The 18,350-nt window shown below is 47.7% G+C and overlaps 1 protein-coding gene across 2 annotated transcripts in view; it reads right to left on the bottom strand.

Moving 5' to 3' along the window:
* SLCO3A1 (solute carrier organic anion transporter family member 3A1) overlaps positions 1-18,350 on the bottom strand; it is a 303,404-nt gene that overhangs the window by 230,676 nt on the left and 54,378 nt on the right. For both annotated transcript variants that reach the window (XM_055326459.1, XM_055326458.1), the window contains exon 2: positions 9,695-10,160. In XM_055326459.1, coding sequence (XP_055182434.1) covers positions 9,695-10,160 — 466 coding nt within the window. The remainder of the gene's footprint in view (positions 1-9,694; positions 10,161-18,350) is intronic.

Below are 18,350 nucleotides of genomic sequence, written 5' to 3'. Positions count from 1 at the left end.
GTGATATGCTGGACGCTCTCCTGCCCACATACACGACTTGCCATTCAACACTTCCTGCTCCCGCACAAAGCCTGCTTGCCAACCAGTTATTTTTAAACACTTTGTTTGTTGTGGGGTGGTTAGGGAGAAAGAAAGCAGAAAGGGCATCACTTTTGGCCTCGAGGTCCCTTTCCTGGAACTTAAATGCTATGAAATAATGAAAAGATAAATCAGAACTTCCAACGCAACCCTTTTTATTGAATGCATAGGGTCAGGAGTTTTTCAGTTCTTTAGGGGGCCATGGGTGAACAGCTTGGCATCATAAAAGAGCTAGCTCTGCGATCAGAGGACAACTGCTCTACATGTGTTTCCTTGCCCAGGAACACGGTCTTTGTCGGAAGGTGTGTGGTCAGATCTGAAGAGGAAAGCAATCCATCTAACTCTTCCGTGACCTGACACGGCATCCAAGCCTCTGGGCTGCAAATGTTGTAAAGGACAATTTATGTGTTCAAGTCACTGGGATTCCAAGAGCTAGATGCTCGATTTAGGCACAGGTGGATCTGAGGAGCCCTCTTGCCTTCTCTTCCCCCAGTCTGCCTTCCTTTGTGCAGTCTTCACGCCTAGGTCCAGATCTCTGCACAGAGCCGCAACGACAGACCTTGGCCTCTCTGCTCACTGAGTGCTTATAGCTAGCAGTCCTGGAAAAGCAAGTGACCTCTCTGTCACTGAGTCCTTTTGTCCCACCTCATGGTAGACTCTGGTTGTCACACTCCTTGGGCCAATCCCTGTACATGAGAGCCCTATCCTGTATTACAGTTGGCCATGCCTGGACCATATGATTCACATCTGCAGCCTAGGAGAACCACCTTGGGGAAAAGCAGTTTTCCATCACAAAAAAACAAGGTGTGGGACAGGGAAAAAGCAAATGTCCACAACAACGACTCTGACGTAAGACCTTTCAGCACAAGAATCCTCTACAAAGGGGCACCTGGGTGGCTCAGTGATTGAGCATCTGCCTTTGGCTCAGGTCCTGAGATGGAGTCCCACATGGGGCTCCCTCAAGGAGCCTGTTTCTCCCTCTGCCTGTGTATCTCTGATGAATAAATAAAATTCTAGAGAAAAAAATTCCTCCAGCAAGGAAGAGCTCACTTCCCACTAAAGAGGAAGGCCATTAACTTCTAATGCCAGTGTTAAGAGCAGCAAATCACAACTCTCCACAGAAACCAAACCCTTCACACAGCTGCTCTCACTCAAGGCTTCTTGCAGGTGAACAGAAGAAAAAAAAAAAAAAGGAGATAAAGCCAAGATTATTCTAGATAAGAAGGAAATAGTCTACAAATAAAGAATATGCATGCTATTCAGGAAAATAGCTCAGAAGCTTTTATATTTAAGAACAATGCCTGTGTTACAGTTGAAAAGAAAAACAAAATGAGTCTGCTTTCACTAGTCAGGTGCAGTAAGAGGCTGGCAGTAAAGAAATAATGAGGCTTTGGAGTGCGGAAAGAGGGACCACCCCCTCATCCCCTGCATCTTTCACCCTCCCCGAGAATCTTCTCTAGCGGAGTCTGGGCCTCTCTGGTCTTACACCTGGTCTATCAAAACCTTGAATACTAGCTTCTAAAATCACTCAGCAAAGATGCTCACACACACAGGAAACATCCACAGGCCCCAACAACCCTAAGACAGTACTGGTTTCTGTATTCCAACACTCCCTTCAGGAAACTGAGTGGCACTTATCTTCATCCAGACATGCTTGCCTTGGAAGAACGGTTCCACATCTTTTCCACTCTGGGATTCCCAGTCTAATGAGGCAAGAGGCCGAGCCTCAGCCAGACTAGCACCCCGAGAGGCTCTGGAGCAGACATCCACTCTGCTCCATTCTACCACTGTGCCCTGTGCAAGAGCCCTCCTTCCCCTCCCCAACCCAATGCCCATACCACCTGGAATCACAGTAGAGGACACTATTTATTCTGGCTGTGGCATCCATATGTGCAACTGCTCTTCTTACCACCCTGTTTCCTTTCTTGTTTCATTTTTTCACCATTCAAAAGGTGAATGCAATTTGAAGAGCGAAGAGTCCAAGACGGCAAGCCACCGACATGTTTGAGCTGGCTTACATGTTGTTGACTCACACAGGGTTTTTTGGAAGGGATCCCAAAGAGCTGGCACTTTAGTCCACTTATAAATACAGATTTCCAGTCACTCTTAAAAATCAGAAAGTTTGGCAAGATGGACTTTGCATTCCCAGGGAAACAAATGGCAGGGGATGAAGCGAGAACCCCTGGATCCTCAGCCTCCATATAGTCTGCTCTTTGTCATTTGCAAGGTGAGCCCCTGCAGCAGTTAAGACTGCTTCCCTGAGTGGGGTCTGGGGGGCTCAGTTGGTTAAGTGTCTGCCTTCAGCTCAGGTCATGGTCTCGGGGTCCTGGATCGAGTCCCGCATCGGGCTTCCTACTCAGAGAGGAGCCTGCTTCTCCCTTCTCCCTCTGCCTGCTGCTCACCCTGCTTATGTTCTCTTGCTGTCAAATAAATAAATAAAATATTTTTTAAAAAGCCAAGGTTGCACCCCTGATCAGCAGATGTGGGAGAGGGCTGCAGAACAAAGGCATCAACATTCCTGGCTGGCCCAAAGCCTCTTTCAGGACATGCTTCTGCCTCACGTATTTTGGAAAAAGTCACAGCAAGACCCAAGGGCTGCTTTTCTAGCTCACCTTGAATCATCTACAGGAACCTGAGCTTTTAAAGTTTTCAGCAGATGTGAATGTGGCTATCGCCACAAAGATGTTCATCACTCAAATGTCCAACATTTCCAGATTAACACCCTGCAGTTACCATAATTAATACATTAATTTCACATATAACTGATTAATAAATTTACAATACATCAATTAAAAGTAGGTGTACATATAGCATTGTATATGTTTTTAGTTAAGACCAAAGAAAAAGGCTGGAGTATACCTAAAGACTGACGACTTTCTATAGGTACCTGGATTAGAAATTATTTGTCTTATTATATTTTGGGTTTTTCCAGCTTTCCTAAAATGAGAATACATTCTTTTGAAGAACTGAGCCAACATTAAGAAGCAAATTAGGAAGCAATGTGTCGAAACCCAGAGAGCTAACCAGTATATCACATCGTGGCAATGGCCGTACTCTAGAGTGTCCCTGACTTAACATGGAGCAGATCACCTGCTGCCTGGGGCCCTGCTAGCACTTTACATACTTTGAGATGAGCCACAGGAAGGGGTCTGCAGGCTAAGAAGAGCCCTGCTGATTTAATTCAGGACTGAAGAGGTTGCTATTCTTAGATCCACTAGATGGATTCTGTCCCATGCTGAAAATCAGGATCCAACTACCCTGGTCAAGAGACCTGCCTGTGTATTTCAAATAAGTCACTCATTCTCACCTCCTTTCTACATCAGAAATGGTAAGGATAGGACCATAAAAATGAACAGGACAGTGTTTATCAATCTCCACCGTGAACAAGATCCTAATACAAAGGATACAGAGGCAAAGCCTTGCAAGGTAGATCCCAGCCTCATTTTACTGCTTAGGAAGCAGGTTCTAGTCAACTGGAAAGGTGTCCAAAATCCTGGTGGCAGGTCTGTGGGGGAGCCAGGATTTGAATCTCAAAACTGTCAGACTCCAGAGCCCACGCTGGGAGTCTCGTCCAAGGTCACGCAGGCAGTGAGCACAGAAGTAATTCCATGAACCACGGGGCATGAATTATGAGCAGCTGAAAATGAACAAGAAGCATCTAGCAGCCCAGGCAATATGGAAGCACCAGATAAGAGCCACATGCACGTTTCCTAGCACGTTGCTAAAACACACTGAGAATGGCATGTGACCAGCAGCTGGGGAGAGGGGGTGGAACGGAGCCAAAACAAATTGACCAGTTTTACAGTGTCATTTATTTTAGAAAAAGAAATTAATGAGGGTAACTTCAATATCAATGAAGTTGCAAGACTGTAATGAGCTATGCTTGCTCCCATGAGGGAGAGCTTTTTAATTATTTTTTCAGACGAACTACAGTCACAGTGTATTTGATCCATACCCGACCCACACTCTTTGGAGAGTTAAAACACATTTTACCCAATGTCAAGTTAAAATAAAAACTCATCAGAAGCAAAATAACTCTGGGCTCCCAAGGCTCTGACGAGAAGTTTGGTTCTCTCTGGTTGCTGGCTGGTATCATAGTGACCTTTGCACTCAAACACTTGACAGATGAAATCTGAGAATAATTCCTCTTTGCATCAACTGGAACACAGAGGGCTCCACTGGGTTTCGATGTAAGTGATAAAAAATAAAACACAACAAGTTTGTGTGTAATACGTGTGCCGCCCGACTTGGGAGCAATTGCTCTGTGTGTTCGGGCAGTCTGCAAGGGCCCCCCGCGGGAAGCCTTCTGGAAAACTAGTTTTCCTCTAGCCAGCTGCCATTCTACCTAAAACTTCTCTCTCTCTCTCTTGATATCCTCCCTCTGTGTATGCACACATGGGCGTGCATGCATTACTGCTGCCTGTGTGTAGGTCCGCCAAACACACAAGACTCAAAATGATCTGGTTTCTGCATTTTGAAGACCTCCCACACACATAATAAAATTGCACGGAACTATATACATACACACACAGACAGACACACAAATAAGTGCATATAACACCGGTAAAATCTGAGTAAACTCCATGGACTGTACCAGTGTTAATTTCCTGGTTTTGATATTGTGCTAAATACAGTTAAGTGCCATGTTACCACTGGGGGAAACTGGATGGAGGGCATGGGGGACTTCTTTGTATTTTGCAGCGATTTAGGATTCTAGCATTATCTCAAAATGAGATACTGGGGCAGAATCAGAAGCAGCGTGTGTGAAGCTGTAAACAGACGAATTTCTAACACAACACAAGCACAATTACCTAATGGCTATCATGGTTCAAGAAGGGAATGAACATCCAGTTGTGGGGGTGGGGGGCAGTGCCCTGCATCGCTGAAGACAGGGAAGCAGAAGGCGGAATATACGACAGCTCTCATCTACACCCAGGTCTACTCGGAGCAGCAGGAGTTCCAGAACCCTGCCCTGGACTATTAGCCCGAACCACCCTTCCCTCTGCCTCCCAACTCCCCCATCTCAGGCTTTGACACACACTCCCCATTCTGATCCCACCCTCTCCCCTCGGCTGTGAGGCACACTGTGCTCTTCCCTCCTTGCCGGGCTCCTGTGATTTTTATTTCCTGAAGGCTTCATGCAGTCTTGTGCAATGTCCTGACTTGTACCTGACCCCTTGGACCATCCACCGGCCCTCCCCCCCGACAACCCCAGCCTTGTGACAGGCCCTAGACATACATGGGAAAACCTTCATCGTCAGACCCAGAGTCTGGCTCCATTCAGCTAAGTATTCTCAGGCAGGTCACTGCATCTCTCAGAATCCCTGTTCCTGTCTGCCTCATTAACAACTAGGAACCCTTTAAAAAAACACATGTCCAACAATAGAGGGCATTAAACATTACGGTAGAGATCTGCAAGAGAATGTTACATATGCAGTAGCAACACCACAGAAAAAATATTTGGTAACACATGGCAACGTGCATCAAATATTGAGAGATGCATTTATTATAAACACAAATTTTTTTAAAGATTTTTATTTATTTATTTATTCAGAGAGAGAGAGAGAGAGAGAGACAGGCAGAGGGAGAAGCAGACTCCATGCAGGAAGCCCGACGTGCGACTCAATCCCAGGTCTCCAGGATCACACCCCAGGCTGCAGACAGCACTAAACTGCTGCGCCACCGGGGCTGCCCTAAACACAATTTTTTAAAGATCTCTTTATTTTGGGAGAGGAGGGGGAGAGGGAAAGAGGGAAAGTCTCAAGCTGCCTCCACGCTGAGCAAAGAGCCAAACACGGGTCTCAATCTCAGGACCATGAGACCACAACCTGAGCTGAAACCAGGGGTCGGACGCTTTACCAACTGCACACCCCGGTACCCCTAAACACATTTTTGGTAGAAAAGCATACCAATGCGGTATGTGTGTGTGGGGGGGGGGAGATCTTAAAGCTAAGAGTAGTGATTCTTTATTCTTTCTCTGTACTTCCAAAGCTGTCAACAGTTGAAAAGTTATAATACTTTTCAACAAGGAATAAAGTTATTTTAAAAATCTATCACTCCCATTTCACCTTTTCCCTCAAACAGGACAAGGTTGCAACCAACTGACCCAGGAACCTAACAAAGGACACACTGAGTGAGTCCATTATATTATCCTACTTACTCTTGCCTACAATTGGACTTGCCAGGTTTTGAAATTGGGGAAACAGAACAGCTAAGAAAACTGAGCTAAGAGGAGGTTGTGTCATGGGCCAGAGGCTCACTGAGGAGACTCCCAAAAGGTCGACTCTTGGACCCTGGTCATGTGTCATTTCAGATGGTCTCCACTGCCACTCGGCCCCATCAGTCCCTCTAGGAGGAAAGGATGCCACGTGCCAGCCACAGGTCATTGTTTAGCTGCTCTGTGAGGCTTGGCTCCACACTGTACGGTAGGGAGAAGCCTGCCAGCAGAGACGTGTTCCCATTCAGCGGGTTTTGTCCCTGGTAATGAGCTCCCTTGGCTCCCTCCCCACACAGAGGGGCAGCTGCAGAATGGTGCCAGCCAGAGAAGCCCCTGGTGAATGGCCCATCAAGGAATTCAGGAGTTTGGCAGTGGCACGGCCACAACAGTCCAAAGCAAACAGTCACTTCAGAGGACAATATCGGCTTGACCTGAGATGGAATGCTTCAATTTCCCCTTCATTAGAGCGTCCACGACGTGGCCACAGGTGAGCCCCCAGGAGCGACTGGTGACTCAGAACATGCACAACTCAGGGGTAAGTCTCACCACCCTTGTCCTGTGGCTGAGCCTACATGGTCATCATCCCCTTTTCTGTGGACATTCACAGGAAAGGATCAGCTGTGAAGAAGTCTGTGTTTTACAAAGGCAGTATTTATCATCTTTTCCATCTCCAATCCACACTCACGTTTTAGGCATATGACCAGATGGTTGGGGGCCTCACTCTCTTCACCAGCTTTGTAGGAGCTGAAACCAGGGGACACACATGCTATTCCACCCTGGTGGGCACACATCTAGACAAACAGTTCCAGTGCCCATCCCTTCAGACTTTCCTCCTCTCTGCAGGCAATATATAAGGCCATAATTCATCTGTCCCATTCAGTAGGTTTCCCCATAGACATCCCAAAGCTTTAAGTGGCATTAAAGCCATTAGAGAAGATAAATGCTAAAATATTCTCATGATCACAAACATTGTTTTCAATGTCCTGTATGACAAATGAAGGAACCAGTTACACTCTGCATATACTGTGGTCTTCTTAGATTGTTCCTAGAGAATCCAAAGCATGCATGGGATAAGACCACCTACTGAGGCCTATCTCTGCAGGCTTCCTCTTTTCTGCTCCCTGTAAACACAGACCCATGAATCCAGTTCAGAGGCACTCAGAGAGCCCATCTCAATGGCTATGTACGGTCATGTTTTGGAATTTGCCAGATGGACCAGTGCCACCGAGAGGTCCATGCACCACACAAATAGACACTTCCAACTCTGTTTAGCTATCACAGAAGAAAAAAAAATGGTGCCCAAGTAGAAATTAGCCTGAAACATTCTTGCTAACAAAGACTCACAGCAAATCCCACAGACATGGACACGGCCTCAACTGGAAAAGGCCCTTTGCTTTGAATGGTCAGCCCTACTGCCCATGTCTCCACCTGCTACACACAAAACCAAAGTACCTCCTCACTTTACAGCTTTGCACCTATAAACCAGGCCCTATGCACTGCGGGGAAAGACCATGGTCTAACTCAGCAGGGTAGACTTCCAGAAGAGGGTTTTGGGCCTGCTGCCCCAGGTAGGAAGCCCCAAGCAGATGTGATTCAGCACTGAAAGGACTTAAGGAGGGATCGTGGGGAGAAATTTTTCAGCTTGAATCTATCATCAGAAACGAGACCTCAGCTTTTCATTCCCCACCTCCTTTTCTGTGCTTTATCTACTTGCTGTTACTGCTACCAGAAAACATCTCTCCCAGGGTCTTAGGGTAACATCAGTCAAGTCCAAGACCAATTATCTGGCCGATCCCTAGGAAGCTATGTGGCTATATGCCATAGCCCATGTCCTAGTCTGCAAGAGACTCACGTGGGGTGACTGTCACTCCAGCTATAGAAACAACAAAACATAAACAATGTCCTTAGTTCCTACCCTGACCATATGGGGAGAGGGTCTGGCCATCTTCAGCCTAGGAAGTCTTCTGTGTTCCACATCGTAATGAAAGCTAAGTCACAACCAGGCTCCAGCTGCTCTATCCTTGGACAGAGAGGCACACACTCTCCACCTTCCTCACCAAGCCTGTTCAGAGAGCAGAAACCCACATTTGCAACATATTTTGTCCAACAAAAGCATTTACTCCATAGCTGAGAAAGCCTCAGCTCGGTATGGAGGTATGTAACTATGCCAAACCCTACTATCTCAGAAACCTTGGGCAGACAGAGCATGGTGGAAGCTCAACAGGTACAAAGCTTTATGCCAAATTCTATCTTATTCTTTTTTAAGATTTGTTTACTTGACACAGAGAGAGCATGCACAAGCAGGTGGAGCAGCAGAGGGAGCAGCAGGTTCCCCACTGAGCCGGGAGCCTGACACAAGGCTCGATCCCAGGACCCAGAGATCATGACCTGAGCCGAAGGCAGACGCTTCACGTACTGAGCCACCCAGGTGCCTCTCTAGTTCTATTTCAACCTAAACCTTTATATGGCAATTAACAATACTTCGAGGCACAGTGCTTTGAGAAGCAAAAGGTTTCCACAGATTAGGGGTAATTCTGTCAAAGCTTAGTGCTGAGTGCGGAGAGCTCGAAACACCACCACTGCCTGCAGAAGGCAAAATTACACTTCACGAACGGGGAATAGAAATGTTCAGCAGGCCTTCACCCTATAAATGACCATGCCCCAGTGCCCCAAAGCTGTGACCGAGGACCCCATTTGTTGTAAGGACTCCCGTTTCAAGGTTTCTTAACCTTAGACCCATAAATGGCTTCCACCTTCCCAGCACAAAATATCAGAAGCCATGATGCAAAATGATTTTTTTAAAAAACTCCCATGTACATTATTCCTTCCTAAATATCTAGCTCCTGCTTATATCCTCATTACAGAAAGTTGCCAGAAGTCACCGACTTTGAATGACACCAAATGCGGGAAATACCGTCATCTCCCCCTTTGAACTTTAATAGGATGAGAAGCAGAAGATCGTTCTAATTGTTAAAAACTGGGGTTTCCAACGTGTAGGGCCCAAGTATAGCCTCGTGGCTAATGCACACACACGAAAGGCAGATAAATACACCTTACCCCCGCCCCAACACACCACCACCACCATTGTGGCTTCCTATTCACAGCTTCTTAACGCTCCAGCAAAGGCGACCTCAAATTCCACTGCGCGCCGAAATGACCTGGGGAATATTTTTCAAAAAACCAAACCGTCCCTGCCCGCCCAGGTGGCACCCCAGACCAACTACACCAGACTTGCTGGGGGTGCAGCTCAGGTGTCCTGCATTTTTCCAAGTTGGGGCAGCCCACACGCGCGGCAGACGTGCAGCCGAGGCTGAGGACCGCGCGGGGCACAGGGGCGCGGGGCTTGGTGAGCGCGCAAGAGCCCCCCAGGAGCGCGCGGGGGCCCCGGGGCGCGCCTACCTATGTAGAGCGAGGAGTCCTTCCTCCGCACGTGGTCGTCGATGTAGGAGACGCCCAGGGGCTGCACGGGCGTAGCACCGATGCCCAGGAGCACCTGGGCGCCAATGAGCAGCAAGTACATCATGTTGGTGGCGGTCCGGCTGCGGCAGATGAGGTCCGGGTCGGGGCCCTGGTCGCCGCCCGAGCCGTTGGCGGCGCACACGTCGCGGCCCTCGGCGCCCCAGCGGATCTCCCCCGCCTCGTACTTGTACTGGTGCGTCAGGAACTCGGGCAGCGCCGACAGCAGCGCGCCCAGGGCCATGACGATGCCGCCGCAGCCGATGAGGCGCGGCCGGTGCCCGCGCGCCCCGAAGTAGCTCACGAAGAGGATGAGCGCCAGGTTCCCGATCTCGAAGCTGCTGGCGATGACGCCCACGTCGGCGCTCTGCAGGTTGAACCTGCGCTCCAGGGTGGTCAGGACGCTCACCTGCGGACACAGAACCACACGTCAAGGCCGGGGCTGATGGACACCCCCGGGGAGGAGGACCCCCCTGCCTCGCAGTGCACCGGCCGCCCCCGCCCCTGCCCCCTGTGCAAAGGACGGAAACCTGAAGGATCCGAAAGATACTTAGCATGATAACCCTGACTCGACGGTTAAAGAGTTAACTTTCCCAATGGCAGGACGGTTGGTTGGTTGGTTGGTTGGTTGGTTGGTTGGTTGGTTGGTTGGTTGGTTTCTGGGCACCTGTTTCCATCCTGAAAGATACTGTCTACGCTTGGGAAACAACTTCCCCTTCCCCACACGCCACCACCATACAGGGCTCGGGATTCCTGTCCAAGCCCTGAAGTCCATTTTCGCAGGCTCCCAACTACACCCTATTTAGAAGGTCCACGCTTCAAGGGCACAGGGGGCCAGGGGCTCTTCACTGGGAGGTTAGCAAAGCATACCTAAAGACAATAAAACAAAAACCTAGCTGGCAAAAAACATGCTAAATTAGCTCATTGGGATAATCATTAGCTCTGTTTCCTTCTGGAAATTTCCAACGTACATTTCCCTGGAGACGTTCAAATGAACACATCCTCAACTGTTCTGTGCACTACAGACCTGCCAAGGTCCCCTGGATGGAAGGTTTTTAAGGCTTTCCCCACCTCTGTATTCTAGTCTGCCCTCCATCTGTTTTAACAAATATTAAACCTCTACTTGTGGCTTGGCAATTCCCTAGACACACACACACACACACAGCAAAAAGGAAGAGGTGACACCTGTCCCCAAGAAGCCACCTTGCAGAAAGGCAGACATGCATAGCTATAACACAAAGTGACTGGATATTACATTCATGCTGCAACATCACACGAGGTGGAAGGTCAAGAGAAGATGTATTATTTTAGGGCTTTTGAGCTAGAGAGAAAATGCAAATGCCCCCCACCCTCTGCTGTTTGCGGGTTCTATGCAGGGTATTATCAGCAAGAGTCCCTATTGTCCTAGGAGATCTGATAGCCCTAGTGGGCAGGGAAAAACATTCCAGGCTAAAGGAACAGTGTGAGCAAAAGTTGGATGGCATGATTTAATAACGGTATGGAAGATGTGGTCTATACATACAATGGGATATTACTCAGCCATTAGAAACGACAAATACCCACCATTTGCTTCGACGTGGATGGAACTGGAGGGTATTATGCTGAGTGAAGTAAGTCAATCGGAGAAGGACAAACATTATATGGTCTCATTCATTTGGGGAATATAAAAAATAGTGAAAGGGAATAAAGGGGAAAGGAGAGAAAATGAGTGGGAAATATCAGGGAGGGCAACAGAACATGAGAGACTCCTAACTCTGGAAAACAAACAAGGGGTGGTGGAAAGGGAGGTGGGCAGGGGGTTGGGGTGACTGAGTGACAGGCACTGAGGGGGGCACTTGACGGGATGAGCACTGGGTGTTATGCTATATGTTGGCAAATTGAACTCCAATAAAAATATTTTTAAAAATTTAAAAATAAAAAAATAATAGTATGGAAAGTGGTTGGAAAGGTGGATTGGTAACAGATTCTAAAGAGCCACAGATGCCACCCTAAAGAAATTAGATATCTCAAGCAGTGCGGTGGGAAAAAATGCAGAGCACAGAGAGAGGAACACCTAATTTGAATCCCAGCTATCATTCCCTTAATTAGCTCTAGGATTTTGATCAAGTTGCTTAACTTGTCCAAGCCTTGATTTTTGTGAAACAGGAATAGTAACATCAACCTGGCAGGATGTCCATGAAGATCAGAAATAACAAAAGGTTCCTTAGCACAGAGCAGCCTTTCCCTACCTTGCAGGAGAGTGCAGGGAGAGGGGTACAGAGCCAGGGCTCTGGGGCCATCCTGATGCTGTGACCTTGGGCAGTTCACCCTATGCTTTCACTTTCCCAGCTATAAAATGAGGATACGAGTGCCAGGAACCAGGAGCCAACAACATACAGGTGTAAACGCTGGTTAGGACTGTCTAACCACTATCACTTATCTGTGGGCATCCAGCAACTTCAAAGCAAAAGACATGCCAGCTGTGGCCATCATGTGGCAAGTGGATGGTAGAAGAGTAGAAAAAGAATGCCAGCAAACTATTACTGAGAACAGAAAGACAAGGCACAGCACAGTGGCAAGAGAAGTGGACAGGAGAATTTGTGAAGCTGCTAGAAGCAGAATTCTATCTCCGGAGACACTGGGCGGTGTGCTAAGGAATGGGAGGAACAGAGTCATGCGGATCTAGCCTTCTTCCAAACGTGTATGTGCGCCACTGTCAAAACCCGCACATCCAACAGCCTCTGACCCACACACAGCTATACCTGTAGGGAGGAGCATGTCTCTATGTACCTTATGAAAAACAAGAGTAGTCAGGTGATTCCTCCCAACCTCATCTTCAATCCCACTTGTTGAAACACCCTTTCAACCCAGTGGTTCTCAAAGCTACCTAGATTGGAAGCACTTGGGAACCACTTAAGAGTTCAGATGCCTGGTCCCTCCCCGAGTTTCTGACTCAGCTGGTCAGGAGTGGGGCCGAGGGTGAGGCTGCAGCCCCCAAGGGGCTCAGTCTGGGGTCAGCAGCACAGCACTAATGCAAGGGCACCCACATGCTGAAGGAGGTGGACTCTTCCTTCAGCGATGGCCCTGTGGGTATGCTCAGCAGAACGGGGTCCTAGCACTGGTATTGGTGATGGGACATCTGTGTACCTGCTCTGTTGCCCACATTCCAATCTAATTCCTGTTTGCACTGCAACCAAGTCTAACCAAGTCAAGGCCAGCTCACCACTCAAGTCAGCCCTGGTTATGTGGCTAGCTCATTTTTCAGGCACCAAGTATTTGCAATCGTCAAGAAAAGAAATTTATTAGCCAGTCTGGTCCCATCAAAATGGCTTTCAAATACTCCCAAAGAAGTTCTTTCTGGAAGGCCTGCATGGGAAAAAACAAAGGCTTCCTTTATTCACTCCTTTGCTTTGTTAACACAAACAAGCACAATGGAACAAGGGCTCTACCTGAGGCCTGTAACAGCTAAGGCCCTGCAATAGCTAAGGTGTACAAAAGACCACAGTCTATCTGCCTGGGAGGCTCCAGAAGGCTTCATCCGGCCCTTTGTGCAGAGTCCTGACAGATGCCCAGAAGAGGCTGGGTGCAGGAATGCATCCAGGCAGGGTCCTCTGGGTGCGCTAGAGTCCTCTCCAGCAGCCTGGTGACCTCCACGATGGGAGTAAAGGACAACAGAGGTAGGAGGGTAGCAGGTGGGAAGGGTTGGAGCAGAAGTCATTTTTCATTCCTGCCATGAGGCTTAATGACATACGTATTAGGCGGCATCTCTGAAACATGACAACAGCTCTGTTCCGGCAGGTGTGCCCTGTCATAAAATATCACACAGGTGTGGACATTTATGATGACAGATAAGGATGGTGGGGGTAGAGACAGCTGTGGGCAAAACAAAAAATAATCAGCTCTTCTAGAGCTGCATGTGCCTGCAGCTCTTGTCCTGCCTCAACCCTGTTCTTTGCAGAGCAACCCACAAGGGGTGACAAAAAGTAGTAGGATCCTCACCTCCTTGACCTGTAGTCTCTGACAAACACCAAGGATGCCTCTGATCATGTTTGCTGGGCCCTGCAAACATCCTGAAAAGATGTTTTGTGGATCAATTAGATCAGAGGCTAATGTCTCCACTCACTTAAAACACAATTTTGAGAAGATGAACTAATTAAGTATGCATGAGGCCATAAAATCCACTTGTGGCTTTTATGTGGCAGTGAACAATCCAGCAATGAGAAAGATGTGTGCTAAAGGGAATGACTGTCTGTACTTAATGGGTAACGAACGGATGGAAGATGTCTTGGTAATTAGAGCCGAAGGAGCCGTAACTCCAGGAGGAAAAGTGTCCTTACCCTGTGCCAAGTGGATACGAAGTTATTATTAAAAGAATGCAATATTTATCAGGTCTCTACTAGCAGGATTCAGGAAAAAAAAAAAAAAAACAGAAAAAAAAAAACTTGCATTTCAGAATCTCCTGGAGCACTTGCTAAAAATACAACTTTCCAGACACTGAGATGAGCCCCAGGAGGCCGAGATTTTGTAAGACTCCAGGGGTCCACCTGGGTACTCATCATCAATCTAGGGCAGTGCTTCTCAACCTCGGTGACACCAAAATCACACGGACTGGATCCCTGCCAGATCCCAACCTCAGCGTACCACCAGGTCTGGGGTGGAGCTGGGAATCTATAGTCTAACCCGCTCCCAGGTGATGATGGTGGTGCTCCAGGGACCACAGTTTGAGAACCACTGCTCTACCGGCCTTCCCATCATCAACAAACCTGCCCCTGCTCAAGATTAGAAATCTGTTTTTTAAAATTAGATACAAGTTGAAAGCACTCCCTCCTTTTCAGTTCACACAGACATGCTTACATGGGCAAACTGGGGTTGCATTTTGGGGAGGCTCACCTCTTAGGATGACTGAGGCACACTCAGGCCAGCTGCAGCAAGGGGGACCCTGCCCAAAAGGGAGACCTCCAGTCCATGCTGTCTACCCCAAGAGAGGAGGGACCCAGCGACCACGGCCACGTACAGATGAGCTCTTCCTCACCTTCAAATGTTCGGAGGTGGTCGGGAACTCACTAAGAGAAGTTCTTCATGAAGACTCTTAACTCTGGGAAACGAACTAGGGGTAGTGGAAGGGGAGGAGGGCGGGGGGTGGGGGTGAATGGGTGACAGGCACTGAGGGGGGCACTTGACAGGATGAGCACTGGGTGTTATTCTGTATGTTGGCAAATTGAACACCAATAAAAATAAGTTTATTATTTAAAAAAAAGAGAGAGAGAGAGAAGTTCTTAGGAGGACAGCCAATGGTCAGGAGAACTCCCAGGAGCCCTCCCAGGGCTGCTAACTTTCTTACTCTGGCTTGGGGGCATGGGACCTGGAATGGAATCACCTGGGGAGCTGGTGAAAACACTACTGCCTTCCCCACCCCCCGGGGACTCTGATGTACTTTGTGAGAGCTGGGTCCCAGCATGGGTATTTTCAAAGCTCCCAGGTAATTCTAAGACACAAGCAGGTAGAGGTCTGTGTGTGCAGAGACACCCTATATGGACACAGCAGAAGGGTTGTGCATGCGTGGGTGTTTACCACAGTGCAACGTGGTCATCTGGGTGCAGCATGGGAGCAAGGAAGCCTCCAGTTCAAATCGGCCTTGGCATGATGAGATCATGATTCAGCAGCTGGTGCACAGTAGGTGCACCACTAAAAGGGCTGGCCTCATCACTGGTGCACATGCTCTGCGTGACTTCCAAGTTGCTCCCAGAGGGCCTGCTCCATGGCAGGTACAAGAAATGTAATTCTAACTGAGAGACAATCCCGACCCCGTGGGACTGTATAATCTGGGGAGAGCAGAAAGCAGCAAACAACATCACAGCCTACCATACAGGGGAACAGAGTGGTAGAGGGTTCAAGGGAGTGAGAGCATATGTTTGGCTGCACTGAAGGAAAATATTTCCAGGCTTCTGGGATACGACAAGAATGAACAGGGGGTGATGAGTGGGGGTCACAACATTCCAACAGCAAAGATCAATGGGGGTGGAGGGTACAGTTCAGACCAACCTGGGATAAGGCAGGGAAGATCTTCTGGTCTTAGAACACTGTGAGGAATAATCAGAAATAAAACAACCTTGAAGGCCAGGCTGAGGGTCTGCCCTTGACTTGGAGGTCAATGGGGAGCCAAAGAGGTTCTTGAGCAGGAGCAACGTTATATGCAGGCAGTGGGGCAAAGCATGGAGTGAGAAGAAGCTGCCAAGGCAGCTATCCCAACAGTACCGGTGGGAAGTGAGGCTTCAGCAGGGTAGCGCTGGTGAAACATCAGACAGCACTGGTAAATGAGGCACCTTGTGTGATTTGTTTTTCATCTGGACAGCAGCTCCTTGGAGCACGTAATTTAGGCCACCCGGGAAATGCCACATACAAGGCATTCACTTGTGAATTCCAAGATGTGAGGTTTGCAGAACCAGGTAACAGAAGACAACATCTCCTGTAATTGGCCTGCTGGCAAACAGATCGCTCATCTGCCTACAGGTCAGCTGGGGAAAAGAGACATTTAGTCAGTGTTGCTTTATTTCTGGTGGGCGATTTAGCCCATATTACGACCGCATAATAAATGGCTGTCATCTTCCAACCATTTTTCTCAAAAAGCAGAGTAGGAATTACATAGAGAATCTCTGATTTAGACATACCTCTGGGCGTCAGCCCACACCAAAGTCATCAGAATGTGTGAAGGGGGCAGGTAGAAAACACGAGAGATTTAGAGAGCCAAACATTACCTGCGGCACCCTATGCAAGGCATTTAACACACTGTGACTTGCTTCCCCTGTCTGTAATACGGAGATGAAAATCCTGACCTCATAGCTTGCCACAAGGTTCAAATGCAGGAGAAATGTTCTTTACCATGTTCATCACTGTCACGGAAGTTATGCCTGGGGTTGCGAATACGCAACGTGGCTTTCCCCTTCTGCACAGCAGTGTCCTGAGAACCCAGAGACTCTGTACCTGCGGTAACAATTCCTCTGATTACTGAGAGTCGCCACCTGTCTCTCCCTAAGCCTCACTGGTCTCTACTCTAAGCCTCTGTCCTGCAGTTCCCTACATCCTTCTCCATTTAATTATTTGCATCTTTCTCAGGCTATTTTTTCCCCTCTGCATCTCATTTCTTAGTTTCCCTTATTTCTTCTGCTAACTCTCTTCCCTAAACGGCCCTAAAGTACAACAAAAACACACTTTTTATTGCTTATATGTAGCAAAATCTTATGTTTAATTCTATGAGAATATGTAACATTTTATGATTCTCTTCTAAAACAATCTCCTACTTATAAATTCCATCACTGATTTTTCTCTGTAGCTCAGTGACCCATCACTGAAAAACAAAGATTCTCCATCTCTGCTAGATACAACTAAGCTTTATAGTCATTATCAGCAACGTCTGCATCAGGCTATTATTAATCATTTGTTTTTAGCACCTTTTATAACTTCAGTCATTCTTTCAATTCACAATTTATGTAGTGCCAGGTCTCTTCTACTAGAGAAACTTCAAGAACAAAAGGAGTCAAATGATTTCCTCAGCATTCAACAAAAAATGTTTAGAGGACCAGATGCAGTCTTAAGAAATTGGTTTCTAACACACTAACAACTTATGCAGGCAAATACACCCCCAGGCAGAATGGTTTTCAACATCATTTGACTTCTCTACATGCCCTAGGACCCAGACTCGGCCGTCAGCTCAGTTGAAAAACTCTACTCTAAATACCTGTACCCTACCAGGGTCCAAACCAGGGGCTGGAGATGCCCCCAACCAGGTCGCAGAATCAAGGAGATGGCAACTGTGAAAATAAGCAACGATCACAAAGGGTGAACATGTTTTGAAGCAGAGTCAGTACCCAAAGAAACAGTGTAGTTAGTACCCAGTACCTCAGTTGGAATGTGATATCACAGCAGGCTCCTCAACAGGGGTGATACGCATTACAGTCATCTCCAACAGTTATTATTAATTACTTATGTGAGACAGAGTACCGAGCACTTTACATACATTGACATGTTTTTCTACACTACGACTCCATGAGGTAGGTGATACTGATACCACAATTTTATAGATAAGGAATTGGGTGCTGGAGAAAATGACTATCCTGCTGACAGCCACACAGCTAGTGAGCAGAGGGAGAAGCCAGGACTGATGCCCAGTCACTGGCCCCACACCAGAGGGATGGGGCACCCCACTCCCTGCATCAGCGAGGTTTTACCCATCCACGTGGTTCTATTAAATAGCCAGAGGCAGCCTCATGCAACTGGTAGCCAAACTTGCTATAAAAAGCAAGAAAAAAGGGGCACCTGGGTGCCCCCTGGTTGAGCGTCAGACTCTTGGTTTCAGCTCAGGTCATGATCTCAAGGTCGTGAGATGGAGCCCCGCATCAGGCTCTTCGCCCAAGTAGAGCCTGTTTGAGATTCTCTCTCTCTCTCCCCACCTTTGTCCTCCCTCATGCTCTCTCTCTGTATCTCTCTTTAAATTTTTATAAAAAGCTTAGTTATTGTTAAAAGCTATGCAGGGAGGAAAAGAGCTTTGAAGTCATATAATTTTGAAAACCCTGGGTTAAACAAAGATGCACAGGTTTCCTTACTACTAGACTTAGGAAAGATT

This window comes from Nyctereutes procyonoides, unplaced genomic scaffold, assembly GCF_905146905.1.
Source record: "Nyctereutes procyonoides isolate TBG_1078 unplaced genomic scaffold, NYPRO_anot_genome, whole genome shotgun sequence".
Classification (NCBI taxonomy): Eukaryota; Metazoa; Chordata; class Mammalia; order Carnivora; family Canidae; genus Nyctereutes; species Nyctereutes procyonoides.
Note: the sequence above shows the minus strand (reverse complement) of the source record. Positions and strands in the feature narration are given on the sequence as shown.